Below are 24,898 nucleotides of genomic sequence, written 5' to 3' on the forward strand. Positions count from 1 at the left end.
TGTGGTCTCATCACATGTCTTTGTAGAGTCATAGCAGCCATTACTTGGTGGCTATCTATAGCATTTTCAGGAAGGCTCCCCAGGTGGGAGATAAGCTTCTCCTAAGGCCTATTGTTTTTTCCTAATGGACCATTGCCCTGAATAGGCCCTTCCCCACCAACTATCTAGACTGAAAGCATCTTGTCTAGTGGGCATTACCTAGGTGTAACTACATTTGAAATACAGATACAAAAATGATATATGGATACAAATAAGATACTCATATTCAGCAAATCATAACTTTTCCAGTGACACCTCACATGACTTATCTGGCATAAAATACATTATAATTATGTCATAATCATATCATAATAATATAATTGTGAAGAATGTGGGGTGCAGTGTCACACCAGACATTTAAAATAATAGACTAATATTTTTGTCCTTGTATTTTTGTCCTTCCGTCTGAGCACAGCACTTTATGAGCATTAATGAAATCTCATAACTCCCCTTTTACAAACGGGGAAACTGAGGCACAGAAAGGCTTGGTGACTTGTCTTCCATCACACAGTGAGTCAAAAGTGGCAGAGCTGGGAAATGGATCTGAGTCCTGACTCCCCACCTCCTGATTTATTTCTGAGACCGTGCTGTCTCTCCTACATAGTTCATTTGTTTTGTTGCTGAGAAGACTTTTATTCCCTAACCCTGGAGTGCTTAACTTGATATTCTCAGCCCAGTCACTCTGGAGGATTGAGAGATTAGGGTATTGCATCCCATATCTGATCTGAGCTCAGTCCCCTCTGAATATGTGGTGGTGATGGGGGGAGAGGGGTGGGCAAAGGAGCAAGTTGCTTCTTATCCAGACAGCAGGAATCCTTGCCACTAACTAAGGGGTATTACAATCCTGTTGCTGATTTCAATATTTTTTCAGCCAGAGAAACAGCTGTATAATCCCTTCCCTCCCCCCCACCCAAAACCTGTGAAGTGAAAGTCAAACATGTGACTATCAGCATAGTTGTTCTTCCAGCACTAAAAGCGTCCCCGAGCCTGTATACCAAGCCCACTCCCCACATGCTAGTCAAGCCTCAATTACCAGGCATTTCAGGACAGGTAATATCAACATCCAAAGAAAGGCTTAAGGGTACCGCTGCCAAGCTAATGCTGTCTCTTTCCTTCCCAGAAGCCCTCCACTCTCTTCATACAGGAGTCAGAGAGGCAGAATTCACAGAAGGATGGAGGTCATGTTTGCTGTGAGGGACTAACACAAACTCTTCAAGCTGTGTGCTTCAGAGGGAGAGAGTTATCGGCAGAATGTATGTGAAGAGAGGCCTGTTAGAACCTCTGCTGCCTGAGCCCTAAGCTGGAGATTGTCTGCAACATAGAAGGAGAAAGGAAAGAGATGCCAGGAGCAGCTGAGCAGCCTCAGCCCCCAGGTCTGAAGTGGACAGTAATAGGAAAAGGAGGTATGTGAAGTCTGTGTACCCCACTCCCACTGTGAAACCTGATCTGGATGCAGGTACCAACTCAGGCAGTACTTGCATACTAGGTCAGCGGTTCTCAACCAAGGGTCCAGGGCCCCCTGAGGGTGCTGCAAGATGGTTTCAGGGGGGTCCACCAAGCAGGGCCCGTGTTAGACTCAAAGACGCACTGTGAGGAGCTGAAGCCTGGGGCCATGAGCCCTGCCACCTGGGGCTAAAGCCAAAGCCTGAGCAACTTAGCTTCACGGGCCCCTGTGGCCATGCTTGATACCCCTAATGCCAGCCATGGCTTTTATATTCAGAAAACAGTTGCTGTGGCACAGGTGAACCCTGGAATTTTTATAACTTGTCTGGGGGGCCTTAGGGGGAAAAAAGGTTGAAAACTCCTGCACTGGGTAACTTACAGGATATGGCAGGAAGGGGGAAACAGCCAGGGAGGTGTTTGGGGGCTTTCTCCAGGTGGAAGGAAGCCTGGCAGAGGTCCCTAAGGTGCAGAACTGGATAAGGGGAGTCATTAGATAGACAGTAAGATGATCACAACCACTGCCTCTGCCCCAAAACTGTGGGGAGGCCAGGAGTGTCCCCTGGCTGAGAAGTTAGTGGGTGTTCAGCAGTCAGGGAAGGGTGGTGGCAAATCCCCAGCTCGTGTGAGTGGGGCACACTGTAGCGGAGCCTGCTGATTTCGCCCCGCTGGGGATCTGCTCCCCCCTGTCCCGCTCAGCTAGGGATGATGTTTCTAAAGTGCCCGTGGTGGTTTCTAAGGGGCAGCAGCAGCAGGACGGGTGAGAGAGGGAAACTTCCTCCAGTGGGCGCTGGAATCCGCCCGTGGCGGGGAGCGCCTGGCACCCCACCCGCTGTCAACCCGCGCCGCCCTGCCCCACCCCATGGGTGGGTTACCAGCGGAGAAGCGCAGGCTGGGAGCCTTTCCCCTCAGCCTGCCCCGGGCCAGGGGCTGCAGCCCGCGAGCGCCGCGCGCGGCTCCTCGGCTGGCGCGGGAAAGCCCCGGGGCCTCCCCAGCACAGTCTCTCCGCATCGCGGGGGCGGCGTTATTTTAGCACAAATGACTCGCAGACGTCAGGCGGAAGGGAAGCGGCCGGGCAGGCTTTAAATGGTAGTTGGTGTCATCTGAGCATGCTCCTGTGTGGGCTGCAGGGGGCTATATAGCGCCGGGGACGACACGGGCAGCAGCAGCAGCTTTCCGCGGAGCACTGGAGCGAGCCTCTGGCCGCAGCGCCCGCCTTGGCCGCCCTCCGCAGGGGGACTTGCTCCCAGCCGGGGCAGCGAGCGCAGCCCGCCCGAGCGAGACTCCGCCGCCAGCCTGGGGAGGGAGCTGTCTGTCTGTCTGTCTGTCTGTCTGTCTGTTGGCGAGCCCGGCCTGCCTTGGGCTGAGGGGAAGGATTGAGCGCAGCCCGGCGCGCCCCCGCTCTGCTCCCGGGCTCTGTCTCGGTTCGGAGCCCGCGCCCATCCCCGTGGTGCCTGGGACCGCGCACTCGCCAACGGCCGCCTGCTCCTCTTGCCTCTGCCGAGCGCACGTTTTGCAGAGCCGCAGCAGAGGGGCTAACATGATGGCAGCCAAGCAAGCCGAGCTCATGGGCATCTGCTCCAGCTACCAAGCGGTCATGCCTCATTTCGTGTGCATCGCCGAGGAATACCCTCAGCCCATCCGCCCCGCCAAGATCCCCAAGGGCAAGCTGAGGAGACCGCGACAGTCCCGCTTCAAGACCCAGCCGGTGACTTTCGATGAGATCCAGGAGGTGGAGGAGGAAGGGGTCTCCCCCATGGAGGAGGAGAAAGCCAAGAAATCCTTCCTGCAGTCCCTGGAGTGCCTGAGGAGAAGCACCCAGAACCTGAGCCTGCAGCGGGAGAAGCTCAGCAGCTGCAAGCTGCGGAACAGTTTGGACTCTAGTGACTCTGACTCTGCCCTGTGAAGGGACCATTGGGGTTCAGTGATCACCCGTCACAGCAGCTTCGCAAGCGCAATGGACACAGAGAGAAGGGACTGTGCTTCATAGTGAAGCCTGCAGCCACCAGACATAAGGGCAAGAACTTTATAGAGTTATATTTTTCAAGGGAGACTATGTGTGGAGATCCTTGCTACCAAGAATTGCTTTCCAAATAATGGCCATTGGACACTCTCTTTTGTATTATAGATTAGATCCTAACTGTCAGTCAGCATGGCAAGGGGGGACTTTGAAGGGACCATGATGAAGGCTTTATTTAAGAGGGGGGAGGGTGAAGTTCCTTTTAAATTATCCTCCTGATAAAGAACCAGTTGGAGTGGGATAGATTCCGAGAGCAATTTGCAAGTAAGGTCAGGATGTTTTCTAAGAAAGCACTTTTATGTTTGTTTCTATTAAGTTGTATGAAACTTCTGATTTAAACAAAAAAAAACTTTTCTATTTGTTAGAAGAAATCTGAGCTGTTTTGGATGCAGTGAGCTGCTGGACTTTATATTTATTTTTGAATTTAAATTGTTGACTGCATTAATTTAATATCTTTCTACCTGAATGTCTGTTATTATTTCCATAAAAGAGAAATAAAACTCAATATATTTGCATAGTGCATTTTGGCGAATATTTATTGGGGATAACTATTCCTATTTCTGCCTTCTCACCCTTTAGTGGATATATGGGCTTTAAAATGTTGAGCTAACCCTAAAACAATAATAGCCTTTTTGGAGGCGGGAAGGACATTGTCAAACATTGTCAAAAGGGTCTTTCACTACATATCTTAAAGAATATACTGTATAAGAATTTAGCTAGATGACTTCTTTAAAAAAAACAAAAAACCTTAACATAAAGCAAGTAATAAAACAAGAAATTAGATGATTGGTGAGGAAACTTTTACTGGCCCATTTTTTTTAAGTTAGCAAAACTGGGAAGGTCTAATAAGTATTCTTAGAATAATTATTATTATATAATTATTGAATGACTATTCTATATTCAGACTTTTTCTCCTTTTGACAAGTAAATTGGTCAGTGCTACAGACATGCTAAGTTTTTTTTATAAATATATTTAATGCGATTCCATTTAGTAGATCAAGAAGCTGCAGGGCACTCTGGATACACAGATTTCTCTCAAGGTAGGAGAGTGAAAGATTTTGCTAGGGGTGAAGATCAGCCAGGAATGAATCTGTGGGACTGAGGATTATTTTATTTTATTTTATTTTTTTGAGAGAGAGAGAAAGAATGCAGGTTTTTTAGAACTTCCATCAGTTGCAGACACCACAGTATTTGTGCTGGGAGCATTTAGACAAGCTCTGCAAAGGGAAAAGCAAACCCAAGTGTTGGGAATTATTTGCTTTCTTCTTCCACTTTCTTGAAGTGTTGTTAGGCTGATTGTTCGCTCCCATATGAGCATCTCTCCTATCTCTTAGAGCCTGGTAGACAAGCCTCAGGCTGTTCAAACTTCCTAATTACGAAATGTTAATGATACAGTTAAGGGAGCTGGAGGTCAGAGCCTGTATCTATAGTTTGCCCAATGAAGGTTTGATTTGAGGAGGCCTGGGGAGCTACAGCAAAGGGACTTTTTCATATGGGACCATGGTTCAAATGTGGCATTGATCCTAAGTGAAATCAGATTTGGCCCTGCTTCTAGGGAGCTGTGGAGAGAACATAAGACATATCACTGAACCACACCAGAATTTGGACATCTGTGGTGCTCAGGGCTGGATAAGTATGAAGAGAGAAATTGAGGTGGACAGGATGCAAGTCAGGAGTGAGGTGTATTGCTACAGTAAAGGGGATTGGAGGAGTGAAATTGTGAGGGGTGCTGCAGGAAAGGATTAAAGTGCATGAAAATTGCTGTCTTGGGCACCCAGCACTGAAAAAGCAGTTGGCGCCGTGGGTCAGCGTTGAGAGGCATCAGCGAAGATGTGTGCGGAAGCTTGCTATTGGACTGCTCCCTTCTGCTTTTGTAAGCACTGGAACAGCTGTTTTTAAAAATTAATTCAAAATGTAGGAACTAATTGACCCTAGCACTAGTATAAAATCACATACACAATCTAATAGGTGAGGGAATGGCTCTGGGGCACAGACTTATGCTTCCCTGTCACTAAGCATTTGACACCATCACAATATCTAGCAACACACCTTGTGAGAGAGCCGGAGAGCTTTTCTCACTGTGGCAGTAAACTCCAATGACTGCTTTCTGTGCAGACAACCAGACAACATCCATGCATAAGGAAGAGTCACAGTTCTACCCCAAGAACAGGTTCAGGCATGCAGACAGTCTCAGTGGAGTCTAAATTAAAAGAAATACTCAATTACCAGAAACCTGGGTGTTTTTCTTTGACAAATTCCCAGCGCTGTTCCAGCTCCTGAAATAAATCTGTTTAGTGAAGCTTCAGTCTAGCACTTTAGCCTCATCTCTAAAAACAGCATTGAAAATACACAGCAGGGAAATGAACTCTGTGGTGTTTCTGGGGTACATGGCTCAGTGGCAGCATCCTTCCCCATTTCTCAGGCTCGGGACAGTGGCTGTTCAGCCATGTCTTTCTTCCAAATCCAGGTCCAGATTCTGCTGTCTCCTATAAAAGGCAGAGTCTCTCAAGAGGCATCTTAGGCTGAGTGATAACACTACATCCTTTCCCCTGCCCCCCTTTTCCTCTGAATTGCTGGGATTAAAAGAGGCCATTTACCCCAACCCCTTTCATCTCTGGGTTTGTGAGTAGCTGTGCTGCCATCACACGCTAGCTGCAGAAGGCTGCACTGTTTCAGACTGGTGACAGGAACAGAACACCAGGCACTGACTTTCCTGGAGGGGACATATCTATGTTCACTTTTCAGTTCCAAGTCACAAATCCAGGACGTGGTGAGGGTTTGTTCAGCAAACAAAAAGGATTTAAGAATCTGCTGCAAAACAAGTTAAGAAAGCACCTCATCTTATAGATAAATTATGGGGTAAATTAAGTATCTCTTCAAATGATCATTGTTATCGTTCCCCTTCCCCTCCACCCCAGAGTGAATAGCATGCTGGTGGAAGGTGCCAAAGTGACAGTCCTGGAGGCTGGGGGTCTTTGTTCCCAGAACAGGTACAGCCCAGGAAACAACAATGCAAAGCTTCCACTGGCCAGTTTACTTTAGCCCTGTTCCAAAGGGGCACCCTCAGTGTGACAGAGAAATGCACTCCTTGTGGGCCCAGGCTGTCCTTGTCCTCTATTTGGAAGGTTTCTGTTGTGATGGTGTTTTTGTGTGATGTCCCCTAGGAATTGGACTAAGACCCAACAAACTCATTTTTACCCAGGTCACTAGACAATCATTCAGTGACGACTTTCTGTCACCACCTAACTTGTCAGCAAATGTCACTTAATCTACCCTGCTCCCCAAGAGGCATAATCTTTCCCCTTTTACAAAGGAGGGAGCTAAGGCACAAACTCCAATTGAGCACAGTATGTGCAGGATGGGGCTCAGAGTGGGGGGATGGTTTATTAGACCTGACCTTCATTTTTTCCCCTCATGCTGCTTTTTGTGTAAATTATACTAGCTGCTGTAGCAGGGGAGACAGTGAACCCTGCACCTGGTGCTTGCTGGATAAAAAGACCTCCATCTTTATTTGTTATCTTTAAGGCTGTCCGTGTTTGTTCTGTTCCTGATTTGTGTCCAGTCTTCTTAGAGCTTGTCAGTATTCGCACCATGTAGCTGCAATGATGTAAAGCAGTAGTGTAGACATGCTACAGCGTGGCTTACCTTGCAGCAGTGTGGCTTACCTACTCTCAAACTTCTTACACTGGTATGGCACAGCTACACTAGATGTTTGGAGAGTGTAACAACATCAGTGTGTGTCTGTTGGTGCAAATATCCCCCATATAGACAAGCCCTTCCTGAATTTTTCCAAACCATTCTTGGTTGAGCTTGAATGGGTAAATGCACTGAGGCTTTCCAGTTGCAATTTAATTCCAATCCCAAAGGCAACAGGACATTTCCACCCTGCTAACTGCATACACGGTTCCTTTATTTGACTCCATCACCCAAAGTTTCTGAACTGGTGGGATGTTGTTCTAGTCACCAAGTGTTTAAAACTGATGCAGAGTTTCTAGGTTTATATCTGGGTTTTCCCCTCTCCCCCCCCCCGCACTCTGAACCCTGGGGTACAGCTGTGGGGACCCACATGAAAGACTCCCTAAACTTATATTCTACCAGCTTAGGTTAAAACTTCCCCAAGGCACAAATTCCTTTCCTTGTCCTTAGTATTGCTACCACCACCAAGTGATTTACACAAAAATTGAGGGAAGGGTCACTTGGAATTCCTATCCCTGCAAAATATGCCCCCTGGCCCCTTCACCCCCTTTCCTGGGGAGGCTTGAGAATAATATACCAACCAATTGCCTTAGCAATGTGAGTACAGACCAGACCCCTTGTTTTTAGGACACTGAAAATCAATCAGGTTCTTAAAAGAAGAACTTTATTATAAAGAAAAAAGTAAAAGAATCACACCTGCAAAATTTGGATGGAAGGTAACTTTTACAGGATAATAAAAAGATTTAAAACACAGAGGATTCCCCTTTGGGCTCAGCTTCACAGTTACAAAAACAGGAATAAAACTATCTCTGTAGCATAGGAAAAATTCACAAGCTAAAACAAAAGATAACCTAATGCATTTCCTTGCCCTACTTACAATTTTTGTGATTTTAAATGGATTATTCCAGGTATATTTTCAGGAGATGTTGTACTGTTTGGCTTCTCTCTCCATCTGGAGAGGGAACAAACTAATCCTTCGCCCCAGATTTGAAAGTATCTTCTTTCCTCATTGGTCCTTCTGGTCAGGTGCTAACTAGGTTATTTGAACTGTTTAACCCCTTACAGGTAAGGCAATTCAGTACAGCTATCAAGGGGGGATTTTATGTGACTCTTTCCTCTATATTTATGACAATTTATAATAACCCTATGAGGACTGTTTTGTGTTGTGTAGTCATTGGTACAAATAGGACACCTAAACTGTAGAGGTACAGGGCTCTCATAACGCCAACTGACTTCAGTGGGGTTCTGGGAGGTCAGTTCATTGTAGAATTTGGTCTGTGGCAAGAAGTTTCTTTGTCGTAGTTCTGTTGCATTAGACATTGATAAACAGAAGCAGTACTGCTAGCTTTGCTGCTGTTGGTCTGATCCTGCCATACCACTCAAGCCTGTGAAAGGACTGCATGTAAAAATAATTGCATACATAGTTACTTGACTTACATAGTAACTTCAGAGCTACAGGACAGAACAAAAACAGGAATATATACTTAATTGTTCGGTTAATAGTGAACTATAGTTACTATGTAACTACCTGCTGGTTTAGTTAATAGTGTAGAGAGTGATATATATTAATAGCTCCTGTCATATACAAGGGTCCCAAAATGATTTCAAAAGAGCATAAGAGATGTTGCAGCCAGACAATCTGTGGCTGCGATCCTGTTGAAGTTCACACGTTAAGCAAAGTGGTTTAGGACCTGTATCTGGATGGAGGACCTTAAATGAACACAGGACACTGCAGAAAGTGTTCCTAGTGATTCCGGAGGTGGTGGTTTTTCTTCTGAATCTGTACTGAACCAATGCCCCAGCGTGGGATTAGGGGGCACTCTACTGGTAGAGGTCTGTGGTAAAATTATGATCCTCATTCCTTTCATCCAGGGGATGAGCCTTTGTGTCCTGGCTAAGTTCCTCCTCGGGGAATTACATTCTGCCTCCCTAAATTCCCCTCGCAGTTTCCATTGGGTACAGTATTAATCATCTCCTGCCCTAAATGATTGTTTAGTGTTGCTGCGGACACTTAAACTTTGCCAAGTCTCACCCCTGAGGTGACTGCATCCAAGTGATGGATGATGTGATTCCTGCCTGTAGCGTATACCATTTAAAACTCCTAACACATTTTTGTAATGTAGAAATGTAAGGTATTATCAGGGTAAATTGTAAAAGCAAACACAGAAATCATTGTGCCCAATATTATCTTTCACAAGCACGGGCCATCAGCTCCTGTTTACTGAGAAGGGGATGTTGCACGGGACAGTGGGATTATTATTTAGCCCTCAAGGCTTTCTCAAAAATCATTATGGGCTCTTTAACTCCCAGCTGGGCAGCCACCTGAACTAGATAGAAGGCAGTCCAGTTTAACATTGGATCCAAAGCAGCCTGTAATGGCATATTACTGTTCCCTGCTCAGTCCATATTGTCTAGAGGCAAGAGTGTTACCAAGCATGTCAACACCACCTGGCACTTAAATATACAGGGCAGCATTTAATGCCACTTAACTGATGGTACAACCAGTTTAACTGATGCCAAGGGACACTGAGTACTCCTTTTGGCTGCACAACTAACCAGTAACTGCAGTGTCATTATCATGTAATTCTCGGGAGTCAGAGCATTAGTATCAAGCCTAAATGTATGACCTCCGTAGTTACGCACTTAGGACTTCTGGGTTAGCAAATGTCATCAGTGGGTGAGTGTGTTCTAACTACCACAGGGCCAGCTCCTGATGTCAGATGCAGTGGTGGCAAACTGGAATAATTTCACTTACTTTCTTGGAGTTACTCTAGATTTGCCCCCATATAAGTAGGATGAGTCCAGTTCTTGCTATACCCCTGGTATTACTAAGCATGTTTCTGAACCTAGCACAAATGTGCAAGCCATTGTTTCTCTGCTGCATAATGCAGATGCTACCATTTTGCTTAGAACAGTCTTACAAAGTTTAATCTGATTTGTGTGCCAGAAGCAATGCACAGTGTGCGCCAGCAAGCTTGACGACATCTGTTTTCTGCTCAGACACAAGAGTCTGTGGTAACAGAATCCAATTGGGGGGTGGATTTGGTATTTCTTCTGGAGTTTGTATTGTTTCTGAAATGCAATGAGACTTCTTTCTCTCCCTTTCAAATTAAAACAGGGTCTATTTGACTCTGATTTCAAACAAAACAAGATCTGAGATGCTAATTTATGAGGTGACTCTTTGTTTCCAAATATTTGCATTGAGGAGGTTGAATTTATTTATTGGTGGATGGGAAGTTATTTTTCTTAGTCTGATTTAAAACCCTGTTGTTGTGGAGGATTATTTTCCCTGTGAAGAAAATGACCTTTCTTGGGCAGGAGGAGGTGGGGAAAGAAGAGGGCGGGATAGGACACAGCATGTCTGTGAAATTACTCTTGGGTAATAGAAAACTGTATGAGGGATATTTATCTGCTTGTTACTTTCCATCTCGGGTCCTGGTAACTCAGTATTTTCCCCTTTGAAAAATGTTCTGAACCCTTGACCCCTTGTGTTCATCAACAATCTATCTCATGGCTCTTTTCACAAGAGCATGTCATGTCCTAGGGTAATTACATTCTGCTGATCCAAATTCCCCAGCCAATTTCACTTAGAAAACATACTTTTTTCACTATTCTTTAAGAGGTAGTTAGTGCCTACTTTTAAACAGCTGCTGTGTTCCACACAGGAGGTGGATGCATTTGAGCAGTGCGTAAGTAATGTCTGTATGGCACTGGTATATCAGCTGGTAATGCATCTATATAGGTATGTTTCACAATGATGTTGTTCATTGTGTTATTATGGTCATTGGAGCCCCAGGACTCCCTGACACTTTCAATATATAAATCAGTGCAGGCTAGATTATCATATTTTGGAGGATGGAAAAAGCCCAGAAATCTTACAGACAGAAAGAAGCCTGGAAAAATGTAAATCTGATTATCTGCAGAGAGGTAGTTAGGATACAGCGTTCTCTGGGAATGGAACTGCTGGACTGGAATCAAGGAAGGGGGGAAAAACGAAAAGAAATCCAGGGAACAAAAAAGAAGATAAAAAATAAAAAACCCAACCCCAGAGTGGAATTGGATGTGACCCATATGGCTTAGAAGGCAGCCTAGAGAGTCTGTTTATAATCTGCTCCCATAAGCAGCACCCATAAGCCCAAGCCACCCACTGAAATGTGGATAGCTTTGCCTAGTCATTCTAAGTATGAAGTGTATTGAACTTTTTATTTGGATCCTTCGTTTGTTTCCCAAAATAAACATTAGAGCCATGAGCCATATTAGCTTCTCTCATTCTCTCTTGTTTCTGCCTATTACATTTGTTTTATGGATGTTTATTGCTGGATAAACAGTGTCCCTATGGAGTCAAATCATAAAAATGGAGAGAGACTGTAAATGGGTCATTAGAACAGGGGATTGGGTGTCAGGACTTCTGGGTCTGGAAGGCAGTATGGTCTGGTTAGAGCATGGGGTTGAGAATCAGGACTTCTGGTAGTATTCCTGGCTCTGCCACTGACTCATTGTGTTATTTTGAGCAAGCCACTCTGTCTCTGCGCCTCAGTTTCCCCATCCATAAACCCAGGGGTTTGTGAGGCTTAATTCATTAATGCTTGCGAAAGTAAACTGCTATGTCTGAGTATTATGCAGGTCACTAGAAACAACGGTCCGTTTGCTGAGAAAGGAGAGGATTGCTGAAGAGACAGGACTTGTGCTTGGGAAACCAAACCCTCAGCAATCTGATCTCAGAGTTTATATAACAGATAAATTGCAAAACCACCTGCTGTACCAAATAATAAGGGCTTACGCTGCCTGTGACCTGAGGACAAAGACTGGCCCTGTCATGTTCAGACTCCACTGTATAGATTAGCACCAATAAAAGACAAGAGTGGCAGCCCATAGGATCAAGGCAGGCCCCTCCCCCTGCTTACACTGCAAGGCAGATGTGTTAATAGGAAGCCTAGGTAAGTAAATGAGAGACAGGATCCTGCAGCTTGTTTGTGAGCCGTGTTCGGGATGCCAGTCTGAGAAAGTTGCGTAACTATATTCATACTCTGCTAGGCTTCCATATACCCTCAAACAACACCATCTCTGTGAGCTCTGGGACATGGGTATGGATTCCCCACACCCTCCTCCCCTTTGCCGGGATCAGGTGACGCTTCCACTTTAGGAAAGGGTTTATTTCATTAGCACATGTGGGGGCAGCCTGAGCCTGTGGGAAAGGATGGATTTCTTGTGATTTGGGCAGAGTGCATACTGCCTGGGGAGTCCTCAGAGCCAGCCCTTGAAAAACCCAGAAAAGTCTCTAGTTTATATGTTTTAGTCATCTGTGAGACTGCAGCCTTGTAATCACAAAACAAACTTCCCACATGCTAATGGATCTCACCCTGACAAGAAAAGGCTTCCACTGGGACATGGAGTCATGCCCCTTGAGGCACGGGGTACATACACACGTTTTACTGTCCTGTTGATGTCCCACTCCAAAAGGCTGCTAGTCTCCTGCATTCTCACGCCTGCTCTTTCTCATCCTCCCTCCCCTCCCAACTTTACTGTTAGGAGGCTGCCTCACTGCACTGAATAGTTCAGTCTGCGTGACCCCTTCAATCCATACCCTTTCTGCTGAGTGGCAGCCACAGATCCAGATAGGGCCACCTGAAAGAGGGAATTTTGAAATGTGCATAACTAAAAACTAAGAACTGGGGCCAAGACTCACCAACTCATTTCACAGAGTTTGCCAAATGAAACAGTAACTCAGTCCCTATGGAACCGGATTGGATTCAGACCCCCCCCAGACGTTCTTATTAAACCCTGGATTTGTGCTGGAAATGGCCCACCTTGATTATCATACACATTGTAAGGAGAGTTGTCACTTTAGGTAAGCTATTACCAACAGGAGAGTGGGTTTGTGTGTGTGGGGGGAGAGAAAACCTGGATTTGTGCTGGAAATGGCCCAACTTGATTATCATACACATTGTAAGGAGAGTAATCACTTTAGATAAGCTATTACCAGCAGGAGAGTGGGGTGGGGGGAGGTATTTTTTCATGCTTTGTGTGTATAAAAAGATCTTCTACACTTTCCACAGTATGCATCCGGTGAAGTGAGCTGTAGCTCATGAAAGCTTATGCTCAAATAAATTGGTTAGTCTCTAAGGTGCCACAAGTACTCCTTTTCTTTTTGTGAATGCAGACTAACACGGCTGTTACTCTGAAACCAGACAGGTTGAGATGATGAAAGGCTATATATCCCATTACAATTCCTGTGCATCTACCCATCCATCTATCAGTGCATCAATATCGTGCTCATCACTGTGGTATCCAAACATCTGATTCTCTGAGTCATTTCAGTTTCCATGTAGAGTTCAGAGTTTCTTTTTTCTCTGCAAGTTGAGGGCACTTCTGAATATCTCACAAATAGGCAGCTGGTAGCCCAAGAGGCTATGTGTATATGATGTATAACACAATGAATTCATTTGTGTTGAGTCAATTTACCTTCTTGGAAAAGGGAACACTTCTCGGTCTTCGTTTATATCCTGTTGGATTCAGGTGATTCCCAGGAATATATTTGCTATTTCCTTCTTTTGCTCTGATTTGTCTATATATTATATAATGTCAGATGAGTTAGCTAACTCCTAAGTACATTTACATCACGTATTCTGCAGCATGTTCTTCCAAATCCCACCGGGCACAATCATGGAAGAGACCACATCAAGAACTGCTGGAAACTGTCACCATTGAAGTCTTATCTTTGCCAGAATCTAGGGTCAAAAGGTTGAAAAGAGGTCACTGATTTTGAGAGTGCAAATGTCAAGACCCCTGAGGCCTGGTTTTAAGAAGTGCTGAAAATATGCAATTGCAGCTGAGGTCACTGGGAGGTGGAGATGCTCAGCACTTCTGAAAATCAGGTCCCCGGGGTCTCAAAATTTGGGGATCCAAAATTAGTAGCTATTTCTGAACATTTTGGCAGCTTTATGAGCATGAAACCATGATAGCCCCCAAGGTAAATCACTGTTGCATATTCCCTGTGGATCTATCCCAGAGGTATGTTTGATTTCCTGTTTCTGTTGTTAATTTCTTTCTAAATATCTGGGGCCTGAAGTTAAACTGACCAACAGCAACCAACTCCAGAAAAGTTCTAAACAAATGGATGTTAAGCATGGTGCTGGGATTTGAGGTTTTTTCAAATCCTGAGTAAGCCATGCAGAGGAGCTTGGTGATTTTCCAGGGTTAATATAGAATGGAAAATTTCGGGACCATGGTTAGAAAAAATAAGTTTTTCCCAAATAAAAATGGACGTGGTCCAAATTCTGTGCTGACTCAGTAACTCCATTGCAGCTAATGGAATTATACCGAATGGGGGATAAATCAGCCTTGAATTTGGCTCCGTGTGAGTTGCTGAAACCCAAACCTCACTAACAAGTAGAACAGAATAGTAGGTGGAAAGTGGGAATTTGTTTCTTGCTGGTAGAAATGGGCAGGGCACATTTGGTATCTGATGCATTTCTAATTCAGATAGCATGGACTGAAAGTCTCTTGACCCTGATCACACCCCCCTCTGATTACAGTGGCTCCCAGTGAGGGGAAGACACAGATAAGTTCATACCGCCACATGGGCATTTGGATGCTTCTCTGATTCACACCAAGAGCCTGAAATCTTGGCCAGATAGGCTGTGGTGCTGGGGTTTCTGATACTTCCTGCTTCTGTTCAGGTTGCCAAGATCTGGAAAGGACCCTGATGCTGCTAAAGCTGGCACTGTCCTGTGTGGCAATGCTTACCCTGGAGGAAGAGCTGTGATTGCTGAGTAGACCCCTTTTCTCTTCCTCCTGGGGAAAGCCTATCACCCCACTTCGCCTCGTCTCTCCAGAAAGTCATATCTCCTCCCGTCACCCCTCCACTTTCTTATCAAGCTAATGAAGTTTGTACAGACCTGGGGCCTGCAGAGAGGGCAGTTCCCACCTAAGTAAAGGATCCTTGGTTTGTAGCAAAAGTTGTCTCAGCTATAAAGCAGGAAGAGACTAAAGGGAGAAGCTGCTGCTATCTGATATATGGCAGGGTGCCTCTGGCACTCAGTGTGTGGGGGAGGACTGTGACAGAGCTGACTGCAGGTGGGAGGCCTCTCTGGCTCTCAGCCTGTTGCTGAGGTAGGGTCCTTTAAGGCCAGACGTTATACAGCAGACATATACTGTCTGGGAAGAGGATGTGGGGTCCATCACGTTCCCCTCAGTCCTGGCTACCTGTTGTGTCCTTCACTCCTCTCTTGGACTCACTAGGATTCCACATCAGACTGACCTCTCTTGGAGTGAAATGCAAAATCATCTTAATAAAATGACGTCAGCACTGATGAAAGGTGGCCGAGACTAGCAAAGTGAAAATCTGCTTGCCCTATCTGGGAGAGATGCACAGAGACCTGCCAGGACGGGCCAATACTGTGGTGATCAGGGCTGCAAGGGGATGTGTAATGATGCTGGGTTGAACAGAGATACAGAGTGATAAGCAGGTGAGCCACCATAACATGCAATAAGTCTTGGCTGTGCAGTGACACTGGGTTGAGCAGATGCATGGAGACTCAGAGATGTGCAGTAACTTGCACAACTCAGTGGCTGAAGGCAGATGTATGGGGACACATTGGGACACAAAGCGATGTGCAAGGACGTTTGGAAAATGTAAACCGGCTTTTTGGATGCCATGGGTTTAATAAACTTCTGAAATCCTCAGTGCTGCTGCCCAGTTACAGTGCCACATCCATGACCACTCTGAAGTCCTGAAAACACTCCCAGTGCCATATCTTTGTTTCCCATAGTATCTAGTGAAGATAGTTTTAGCCCTGAGGAATCTATTATAGCCTGTACTATGTACCAGATAGCTTCCCAAAGTGACTGGCTCTTTGTATTCCCCAGTCAAGCCTGCTGCAGTCCTACCACAGGCTCTGGAGTTATATTATGTGTTCTGCTGGAGAGTGCAGTGTTTTTCCCCATCTCTCTTTTCTGAACAGTAGGGAAAGAAACATTCTAGCGAAACTTATGCCTGTTTGTATTGTTGATTAACTGACAAAGACCAAGAGCTCTTTGGAGCAGGGTCTATCTATTTCTCTGTGTTTGGAAAGTGCCCAGTGACCTTGAGCACTATTGTGATCCAAATTACATTCACAAAACTATGTTAAAAGAACTCTGTTAAGGCTGCAAAGTCAAGCACTCAAAAGTTAGGCAATGCCAGAATTCAGGTTTTCTGTGCAACCTTAATTCAGCCCCCTTGGGCATATTTATCATGATACAGCCTAAAATTACATGATCATATACTATTTTTTACACAGGACCCTGCTTCATTCAGTGCAAAGGATGGGCAGTGGTCACTTAATATTCAATATTTTGTTTTATCCTTATTGTTCAGTGTGCGACCTTGCTATAGAATTATTAATTTCCTCCTGGACTTTTCTATGCTACTCATTACTATAGTATTTGAGTGCTTAATACACACTAATGGATTTATTTCCACAACACCTTTGTGAGATAAGGGGTTGTTATTATTCCCATTTTACAGATGGGAAAAGATTAAGATCAAAAGCGTCCATGAATTTTAGGAGCCCAATTTGAGATGCTTAGGGTCTGGTGGGGTTTTTTTCGGAGAACTTAACAATATGTAGCACTTTATATGCTCAAAGCACAACTCCTATTGACTTCAGTTGCAGTTGTGAGTGCTCAGAACTTCTGCAAATCAGACCCCAGAGTCTAAGGTCAGGCAACCAGAAAATGAGGGACACACAATTAGTGACTATTACAGTTCCCAAGGTAACTGCACCTTTGACCCCTTTGTCGCCTCACTGAGAGCATCCCATGTAAGTCTCCGGCCGGCAGGCATCTCCACCGACAGCCGTCACCTTTCTCAGGACGAAGTCCGAGGACTCTCTCCCTCTAGACTGGGGAGTTAGGCTGCAGTTCTTCCTGCTATTCACTGTAATTACCCCCAGCAGGTCTGAGCTTAGTTCAGTACCAGCAGCTCTGCTCTCTCTCAGGGGCAATGACGGGGTTAACCAGTGACCAGCCAGCCTTTAGAAAGCAAAGAGAAAATCATTACAGAGAAAACATAGCTTAAAAATAATAAACAGCTTATATGCAGGTCTTAGTTTATCAGGTGCCACCCATCATCCACAGAGAGACCCTGGTAGGAACAAAGGTCCAGATTCTGATAGGAACTTAGGCTCCTAACTTCCACTGATTTCAGTGGGAAAAAGGACCTACATACTTTTGAGAATCTGGGCCAAAGTACTTCAGACCCTTTCTTCAGGGACCATGCCTTTTAGTCGCACCGTCATGCCAGTTCTTGGATCAAAGGACAGTGATTTCCTCCCTGTGCCAGTATGGTCACTTTTTGACAATTCAGTTCTTTGTTAACATTCTTTAACCAGTTCAAGTCAGTATAGCCAGCATCCCCTAAAGGGGAGAGGCTTCCCCAGGCTTGTTGACCTGCCTGCAGATTTGCATTAAATGTCCCTCCCCACTGCCCCATGGTTTTAGTTTCTGCATCCTGGGTTAAGCACTAGTTCTTGGGAGACTTAAACTCTGATCTAATCAGCATGTATTGGATTCTGAAAGGGAGAGCCACCTCCTGATGCAAATCTATCTGCCCCATCCCCCAGTAACATGTGTTTGAATAGACCAAAGGAAAGAGGGTATTGTTCTACTCTTGTTTGAGCTCCTCACAGAATGACTTTGAATGATGTTCTGGGTTCATGCCTCAGCCGTTCACTTTAGAGAGTTAGCTTCAAATCCTGCCTCATGTCATAAGTGAAGAGGAATTCAGGGGCCCACACTTATCCTGCTAAACATGAGTAGTTGTCTCTGCTTAGAGGAGGCCTACAGCTGGAACAATAGGAGGCCTGCAGGTCTGGACTGATATGCATCAATTGAGCTGTGTGGGGATGGGGCTGCAGATCAGGATAAAGGTATTAGAGTGTGTTATGGGGTACACAAACCCACACTGGCCAGAAAGGGTTAATGAGCTCCTGTAGGCTCAATCAGCCCTGCCCTGTTTCACCTGCAAGAGCAATCAGGCTTGGGAGGCGGTGGGGGGTTCAAAGGAGAGAACCCACTTAATTGGGGGCAAAGTAAGAAGGAGTGTGGACTGGCAGCTCTAGTGTTGTGTGAGAAGACTGAGTGGGCCCAGGAGCTGAGTGAACACTGGTCTGCCAAGATCTCTCTGTGAGTGTGTAGGCCTGACACAGACTGTTAGTTTGAGTTGTTACCAGGACCCTGTTGGAGAGTATTAAGACAAGCTGCTGCAGCTGGGGTGCCTGAAAGGAAGGGGCTGAAAGCTGATCCCACCTGGGCAGAAGATTCTGGTTGTTTGTGTTTATGTGGGACTGTGACATGGAGATACTGCTACCCTGGAAGAGGATGAACTTTTTTAGTGGTTTGGCTGGAGAAGACTCTGGAGGAAACTGAGGCAGAGCTGCTGCAGTAATGTACTATGTCATGAGGGAGCATGCAGGAGCCCAGGCCTGGACTGAGGTATGTTGCAGAGCTTTGTGGAAAGAGAAGCTTGCATAATACTCTGGCCAGTACAATTGGGAGGTACTTTCTTGAGCACCATATCCATCCACATCTGTGACTTGCTGGGGCTGTTAAAGGGACAAATGCCATTTGGGCAACAGAGCACCAACTCTCTGAACTGTGTCCCCCAAAATTGCATTGGCAGTGCCCTGAAGCTTATTTTAGCAGCAGTGGGGAAATTTCCCCATACAGTTTGTCTCTGTAAAGTCTTGTGTGAATACAGCTGGCAGTTAATGTTCAGAGCTGAACGAAAGCTACCCCCAGACAAGAAAACTAGGCCCCATATAGAGCAGAGAGCCTCTTCTCCCACTTGTTCCATCTATCATGAAACACCCTGTGATTTCTTGCTGTCACCCAGAAGCGAAGCTGTTGAATGTACCTCAACAAGAGCAATAATTTTGCCTGATGTTACAGCTGGCTGACTGCTTCTTCCCAGCCCTCCACACTGATTTATAGTTTAGAGACCTCTTGCCTCCATAATCCCAGCAGATTCACATTTTCCATTTTATAATCATTCTTCCCGCTTGACACACTCATGAGCAGGACAGGGTGCCTGACGCGGACTCCCTTCAGCAGATCCTACCCTGTATCACATTTTTCAAAGTAAATGTTATTATTATTCTCTGTCCTCCTCCCACCTCCCTTGGTGAAACTGATCTGAAAGCAGATCTTAGTCTTGCAGATTGCAGCTGGGTTCTGATCACAACACATATGTTTTTTTTTTTTTAGCAGACCGCTTGCACAATATTTAATAATCTGGTAGCCACCAGTAGTCAACTGTTTGTATAAAAGAATCCAGGGCTCTAGGCCAAGGAGAAACCTTTTTTTCTATTCCTCTGCATGGCTTTGGGATTCTCCATTAGAGTATAGCTTTTAGAAAAATAACCAGTCTTGATTTCAAAATTCTCAGTGATGGAGAACCCGTCATGATCCTGGGTAAATTGTTCCAGTGGTTAATTACTCTCATCGTTTAGAAATGTACACCTTATTTCTAGTCTGAATTTGTCTAGCTTCAACTTCCAGCCATTGAATTGTGTTGCACCTTTCTCTGCTAGATTGAAGAGCCCATTATTAAATATGGGTTTCAGAGTAACAGCCGTGTTAGTCTGTATTCGCAAAAAGAAAAGGAGTACTTGTGGCACCTTAGAGACTAACCAATTTATTTGAGCATGAGCTTTCGTGAGCTACAGCTCAGTAGCTCACGAAAGCTCATGCTCAAATAAATTGGTTAGTCTCTAAGGTGCCACAAGTACTCCTTTTCATTATTAAATATTTGTCCCCCATGTATGTACTTATAGACTGCAATCAAGTCACCCCTTAACCTCTTTGTTAAGCTACACAGATTGTGCTCCTTGAGTCTATCACTATAAGGCAGGGTTGTTGTGGTTTTTTTTTTTTTAATCATTCTCGTGGCTCTCCTTTGAACCCTCTCCACTTTATCAACAACCTTCTTGAACTGTGGACACCAGAACTGGATACAGTACTCCAGCAGTGGTCACGCCAGTGTCAAATATAGAGGTGAAATAATCTCTCTACTCCTACTTGAGATTCCCCTGTGTATGCATCCAAGGATTTCGTAGCTCTTTTGGCCACAGGCTCACAGTGAGGGCTCATGGTCAGCTGATTATCCACCACAAACCCCAAATCTTTTTCAGAGTCACTGCTTCCTAGGATAGAGTTCCCCATCCTGTAAGTATGGCCTAGATGTTTTGTTCTTAGATGTATACATTTAGCTGTATTAAAACACATATTGTTTACTTGTGTCCAGTTTACCAAGCGATCCAGATTGCTCTGAATCAGTGACCTATCCTCTTCATTATTTACCATTCCTTCAATTTTTGTGTCATTTGCAAATTTTATCAGTGATGATTTTGTTTTCTTCCAGATCGTTGATAAAAATGTTAAATATTATAGGGCCAAGAAGCAATCCCTGTGGGATCCCACTGGAAACACACCCACTTGATGATGATTCCTTGTTTACTGTTACATTGTGAGACCTAGCAGTTAGCCCAAGAGGAGAGATTGAAGTGCATCATGGGTGGTAGAGTGTAACCAGGGAGCTTGCCGTATAAAGGAGAATGGGGGCACAAGGCATCCAAACTACAATTCCTGTGAGGGACCACGGTGGCATTCCAGAATCAAAATATTTTGATTTTCAATGTTTTGCCAAACAAAACTTTTCCATGGGAGGTAGGGGGGAATTTTCTGACTATCTCCATTTAATGGGAGTTATATGGCTGTGCCATGGGGATATAAGACACCCTCTTCTTCCCCCCCACCAACGTTGCAGTGGTTCTCATTTCTAGTGTGACTTCCTGTTACAGTAGAAACGTTTTGGAACCATCCCCTCCCATCTATCCATAAAGAAAGAGGGTGGACACAACATCCTACTTGAGAAGCTGACTATACATATAGCTATGGCAGGCCCAAGCACATCAGAGTGCTATACCAGTTCCTACCATAAGAGGACAAGTTGCACTCTGCCTGCTTAAGCACCATGAAGTCAAGTCACCTAATAATGCAGTGTTGCAGTGCAAATGTCTTGCCCCCATCTCTGAGAGCTCTGCTTCCCTTTGGGCAGTACTTTGTCCTGATTATAACTTAAAGGAAGGGAGAATGTTTGACCTTAGTGAATTTCTCACCCAGGATATTTAATACTGTACCAACCCCAGCTGTTCTCACCCTACTCTAGCTCCCTGGAAACCATCTACCGAAACATACACAGTCACACCACCCACACAAGCTACTCCTAGACCTATGCACATAATACACAGCTATCCACCCGAACCAGCACATGCCACACATAACCAAGCACACAGCCTATGTACACTCATGCACACCACACGCAAACTGGCAGGTACACCCAAAGTCTCTACCCCAGCACTGAGCATGCACAAACACAGCACCCCCTGCTCCTCACACAGGGTTCATCTGTTGACTTTCCTGCATGAGCAATAAAAACTAACTGGACAACCAGTTCGGCAGAGGGAAAAGCTAAAGCCAGAATCCCCCCTGCAAGCTGAAGACATCAGGAACCAGCTCTGCTGATGGGTGGCTTTGCACTTGGAGCTGAATCAGCTGGCTTCTGCCATAGAGCGAACTGCCAGCTAAACACAAAGGCTCCTTATAGTCTGTAGCTTGTATGGCTGGATTGAGCCACAAAGAAGACAACTGCAGGAATATGTACCTAAACCACACATGCACACACAGCTACACACACCTCCCACAAATCACACGGACACACACCTTCCAGGAGATGAACATGTGCATATACTTCCATACACAAGCCCAAATGCAGGTCCATGCACACACTCCTCACAAGCCCACATGCAGGACCATGCACACATCCTACAAAAGCTTACATGCAAGCCCATGCATAAATCCACTCAAACTCATTCACAGACAAAGTGCTTTACAACAAACCCACATGCAAGTCCATACACGCATCATATGCACACATTCAGGAAGCTACAGTCTCCAGGCACTAGTTGAAGTAGATGGAGCAGGCAAGGCTCTTAGAGATGTTGAGCTGTTATATACAAAAGCAAGACCTCAAAAAGGAATGGTCAGCAAGGAGTTTTGAATCTGCACTTTATGGCACTTTAATATTAATTACAGAAATGAAGGGCTGGAAAGGACCTTGAGAAGCCATGAGGAAGGACCAAGTAAACCTAGACTATCCTTGACAGGTGTTTGTCCAACCTGTTGTTAAAAACCTCCAATGATGGGGATTTCACAACTTCCCTTGGAAACCTGTTCCAGAGCTTAACTACCCTTTTACTTAGAAAATTTTTCCTAATATCTGACCTAAATCTCCCTTGCTGCAGATTAAGCCCATTACTTCTTGTCCTACCTTCAGTGGTCATGGAGATCAGTTGATCACCATCCTGTTTATAAGAGCTCTTAACATATTTTAAATCTGTTATCAGGTCCTCCCACAATTTTCTTTTCTCAAGACTAAATATACTCAGTTGTTTTTAACCTTCCCTCAGAAGATTTTCTAAATCTTTTAACATTTTTGTTGCTCTCCTCTGGACTCTCTCCAATTTGTCCACATCCTTCCTAAAGTGTGGGGCCCAGAATTGCACTCCAGCTGAGGCTTCACCAGGGCCAAGTAGAGCAGGACAGTTCTCTCTCATGTCTTACATGAGACCGTTTGTTTACATTGACCATCCGCTGGGAATGGCGAACCGCGGCCACTGGGAGCTGCGTGGCTGGGCCTGCTGATGGTCAATGTAAACAAACGGTCTCACGGCCTGCCAGCAGATTATCCTGATGGGTCGCAGATTGCCCACCACTGCCCTAAATGCTCAGTTCCTAGATATGCCATGCAACCCAATGATCAACTCCTAGCTAGACTAAGCCACCTGAGATCAATTCCTTGCTAAGCCACACTACCTATGCCAATATTTGAGACTAGTACGGGTTTCTTTTTAAAGTGGCGGCCCAGGACAATAGCAGGCGTGAAATGTCTTTACAGTGTCACAGCATGGTGTTTGAGTCACAGTGTGGTGATGCAGCACCAAGGCTTCTCAAAATGACTCAGTCCCTTAGGACAGAGTGCAGTGGCTGTAGGGTATTGAAGCATAGAAGGAGATGGTGTCAGGGCTACTTCACATCCTTTTGCCTGATAAAAGGTCTGCCACAGATTTAAAGCACATTGACTAACCTAATGGTTTCCTGTCCCTTGATCCCCATCTTTTCTCCTTCTGCCACATTATAGGGGCTTATCTTAAGGTTCTAGCTAAATACTTTTCCAGGGTATGCTTCTGAGGGGCAGGCCCCCTCTCTTTTCACCAAGTGTTTATACACATCATACAGTTATGGCAATGTTAAACCTGGACTGATATTCAGAGAATCTGAGCCTAAGTACAGTGAGAGTTTGGTACCCCCCCGGAGCAAACTCTTAATGGACTTACGATATAGGAGAGAAACAGTTGATCCTTTACAACACTGGGCTGCAAAAGGTTGTTATTCTGTGGGTGTCTGTGGCTGCATGTGGGGGCTGGCAGCAATTGCTCAGTTCTGTGTGTGCTGAGTGTGTGTGGTAACAAATTTGAGATGTCTCCTGTATGAACTGTTTCCTCCTGGCTCTCACGGATGGGTCTGATCCAAACAGCCCTTTGGCTGTGTTGCCTCAGCTTCCCTCCCTCCCCCCGCCCTTCCCCTTTTCAGTTCTACAGAAGGGATTAATCTGATTTCAGCTTTCAGCAGTTAGCTATCCTGGGGGCAAGTAGAAGAGGAATATAAGCCAGAAGAGAAATGGTGCCTGTTAGTCTTCTCTGTGTGTCTCAGAGAGTGAAGTTCAGCATTGTTGTTTAAAGGCTGACAGCTCTCCCTCTGCACAGTGTTCCCCAGAGGCAAGTGCATAAACCACCAACTCCTCATGTATCAAGTTCCAGCAGGAGGGGATCCAAAAAGGCTTTTAGATGAGGGATTGCTGCTCTCTGACTATTGATTGGTGGGGAGGGAACAAAATGCTCTTCATGAAAAGAGAACCCACATATCTCTGCATCTAAAACCATGAAGCTTAACCCCAGCTGCTGAGCAGGAGGGCACACCCAAGGAGGGATCATTGGGTGACAGGGAATCTCTTAGGACACAGTTCATCATGAGGTGACTGCTAGGTGCCTGACTTCTGATCTTGGTTACTTCTCATAAATGGACCATCAGGTGTGATTTTAGTGGTGGGAGCAGGGAGATGGGACTGGTGGGTTCTCTTCTGTGCCTTAGTTTCCATATCTGTAAAAAAGGGAATAATACTTGTCTTCCTCAGGATGTTGGTTAGGGATGTCCATGGTATTGGGAAGGGGTTGGGGGTGCATGGCATTCATTCATGCCTTGCAGCATTGGGCGCTTGCAGCTAGCCATTTACCCTTTCCTTTCCTAATGAGCACTTCATGCCAGATGCAGAGTGGGGCTGTTACAGCATTTTTAAAGCAGATGGGCCAGCAAACAGTGCCAGGAACAAGTGCTGTGATCTGTTATTCCACTGAAAGAAAAGGAGTACTAGTGGCACCTTAGAGACTAACCAATTTGTTTGAGCATAAGCTTTCGTGAGCTACAGCTCACTTCATCGGATGCATTCAGTGGAAAATACAGTGAGGAGACTTATATACACGCAGAATATGAAAAAATGGGTGTTATCACTTAAGATGAGCTATTACCAGCAGGAGAGTGGGGGCG

At 45.3% G+C, this 24,898-nt stretch overlaps 1 protein-coding gene and 1 long non-coding RNA gene across 2 annotated transcripts in view; one reads left to right on the plus strand and one right to left on the minus strand.

Annotated features, from left to right (window-relative positions):
- The first annotated feature begins 2,584 nt into the window (after positions 1 to 2,584).
- C6H11orf96 (chromosome 6 C11orf96 homolog) lies at positions 2,585 to 4,019 on the plus strand. Its single transcript, XM_077818571.1, has one exon. The coding sequence runs from the start codon at positions 3,020 to 3,022 to the stop codon at positions 3,383 to 3,385; it is 366 nt and encodes a 121-aa protein (XP_077674697.1). The 5' UTR covers positions 2,585 to 3,019; the 3' UTR covers positions 3,386 to 4,019.
- A 13,072-nt stretch (positions 4,020 to 17,091) lies between these two features.
- The window catches only part of LOC144265703 (uncharacterized), an 86,331-nt gene continuing 78,524 nt past the window's right edge, over positions 17,092 to 24,898 (minus strand). Inside the window, exon 3 of the long non-coding RNA XR_013346341.1 lies at positions 17,092 to 17,209. This is a non-coding gene — a long non-coding RNA (uncharacterized LOC144265703). The remainder of the gene's footprint in view (positions 17,210 to 24,898) is intronic.

Source organism: Eretmochelys imbricata, chromosome 6 (genome assembly GCF_965152235.1).
Source record: "Eretmochelys imbricata isolate rEreImb1 chromosome 6, rEreImb1.hap1, whole genome shotgun sequence".
Classification (NCBI taxonomy): Eukaryota; Metazoa; Chordata; order Testudines; family Cheloniidae; genus Eretmochelys; species Eretmochelys imbricata.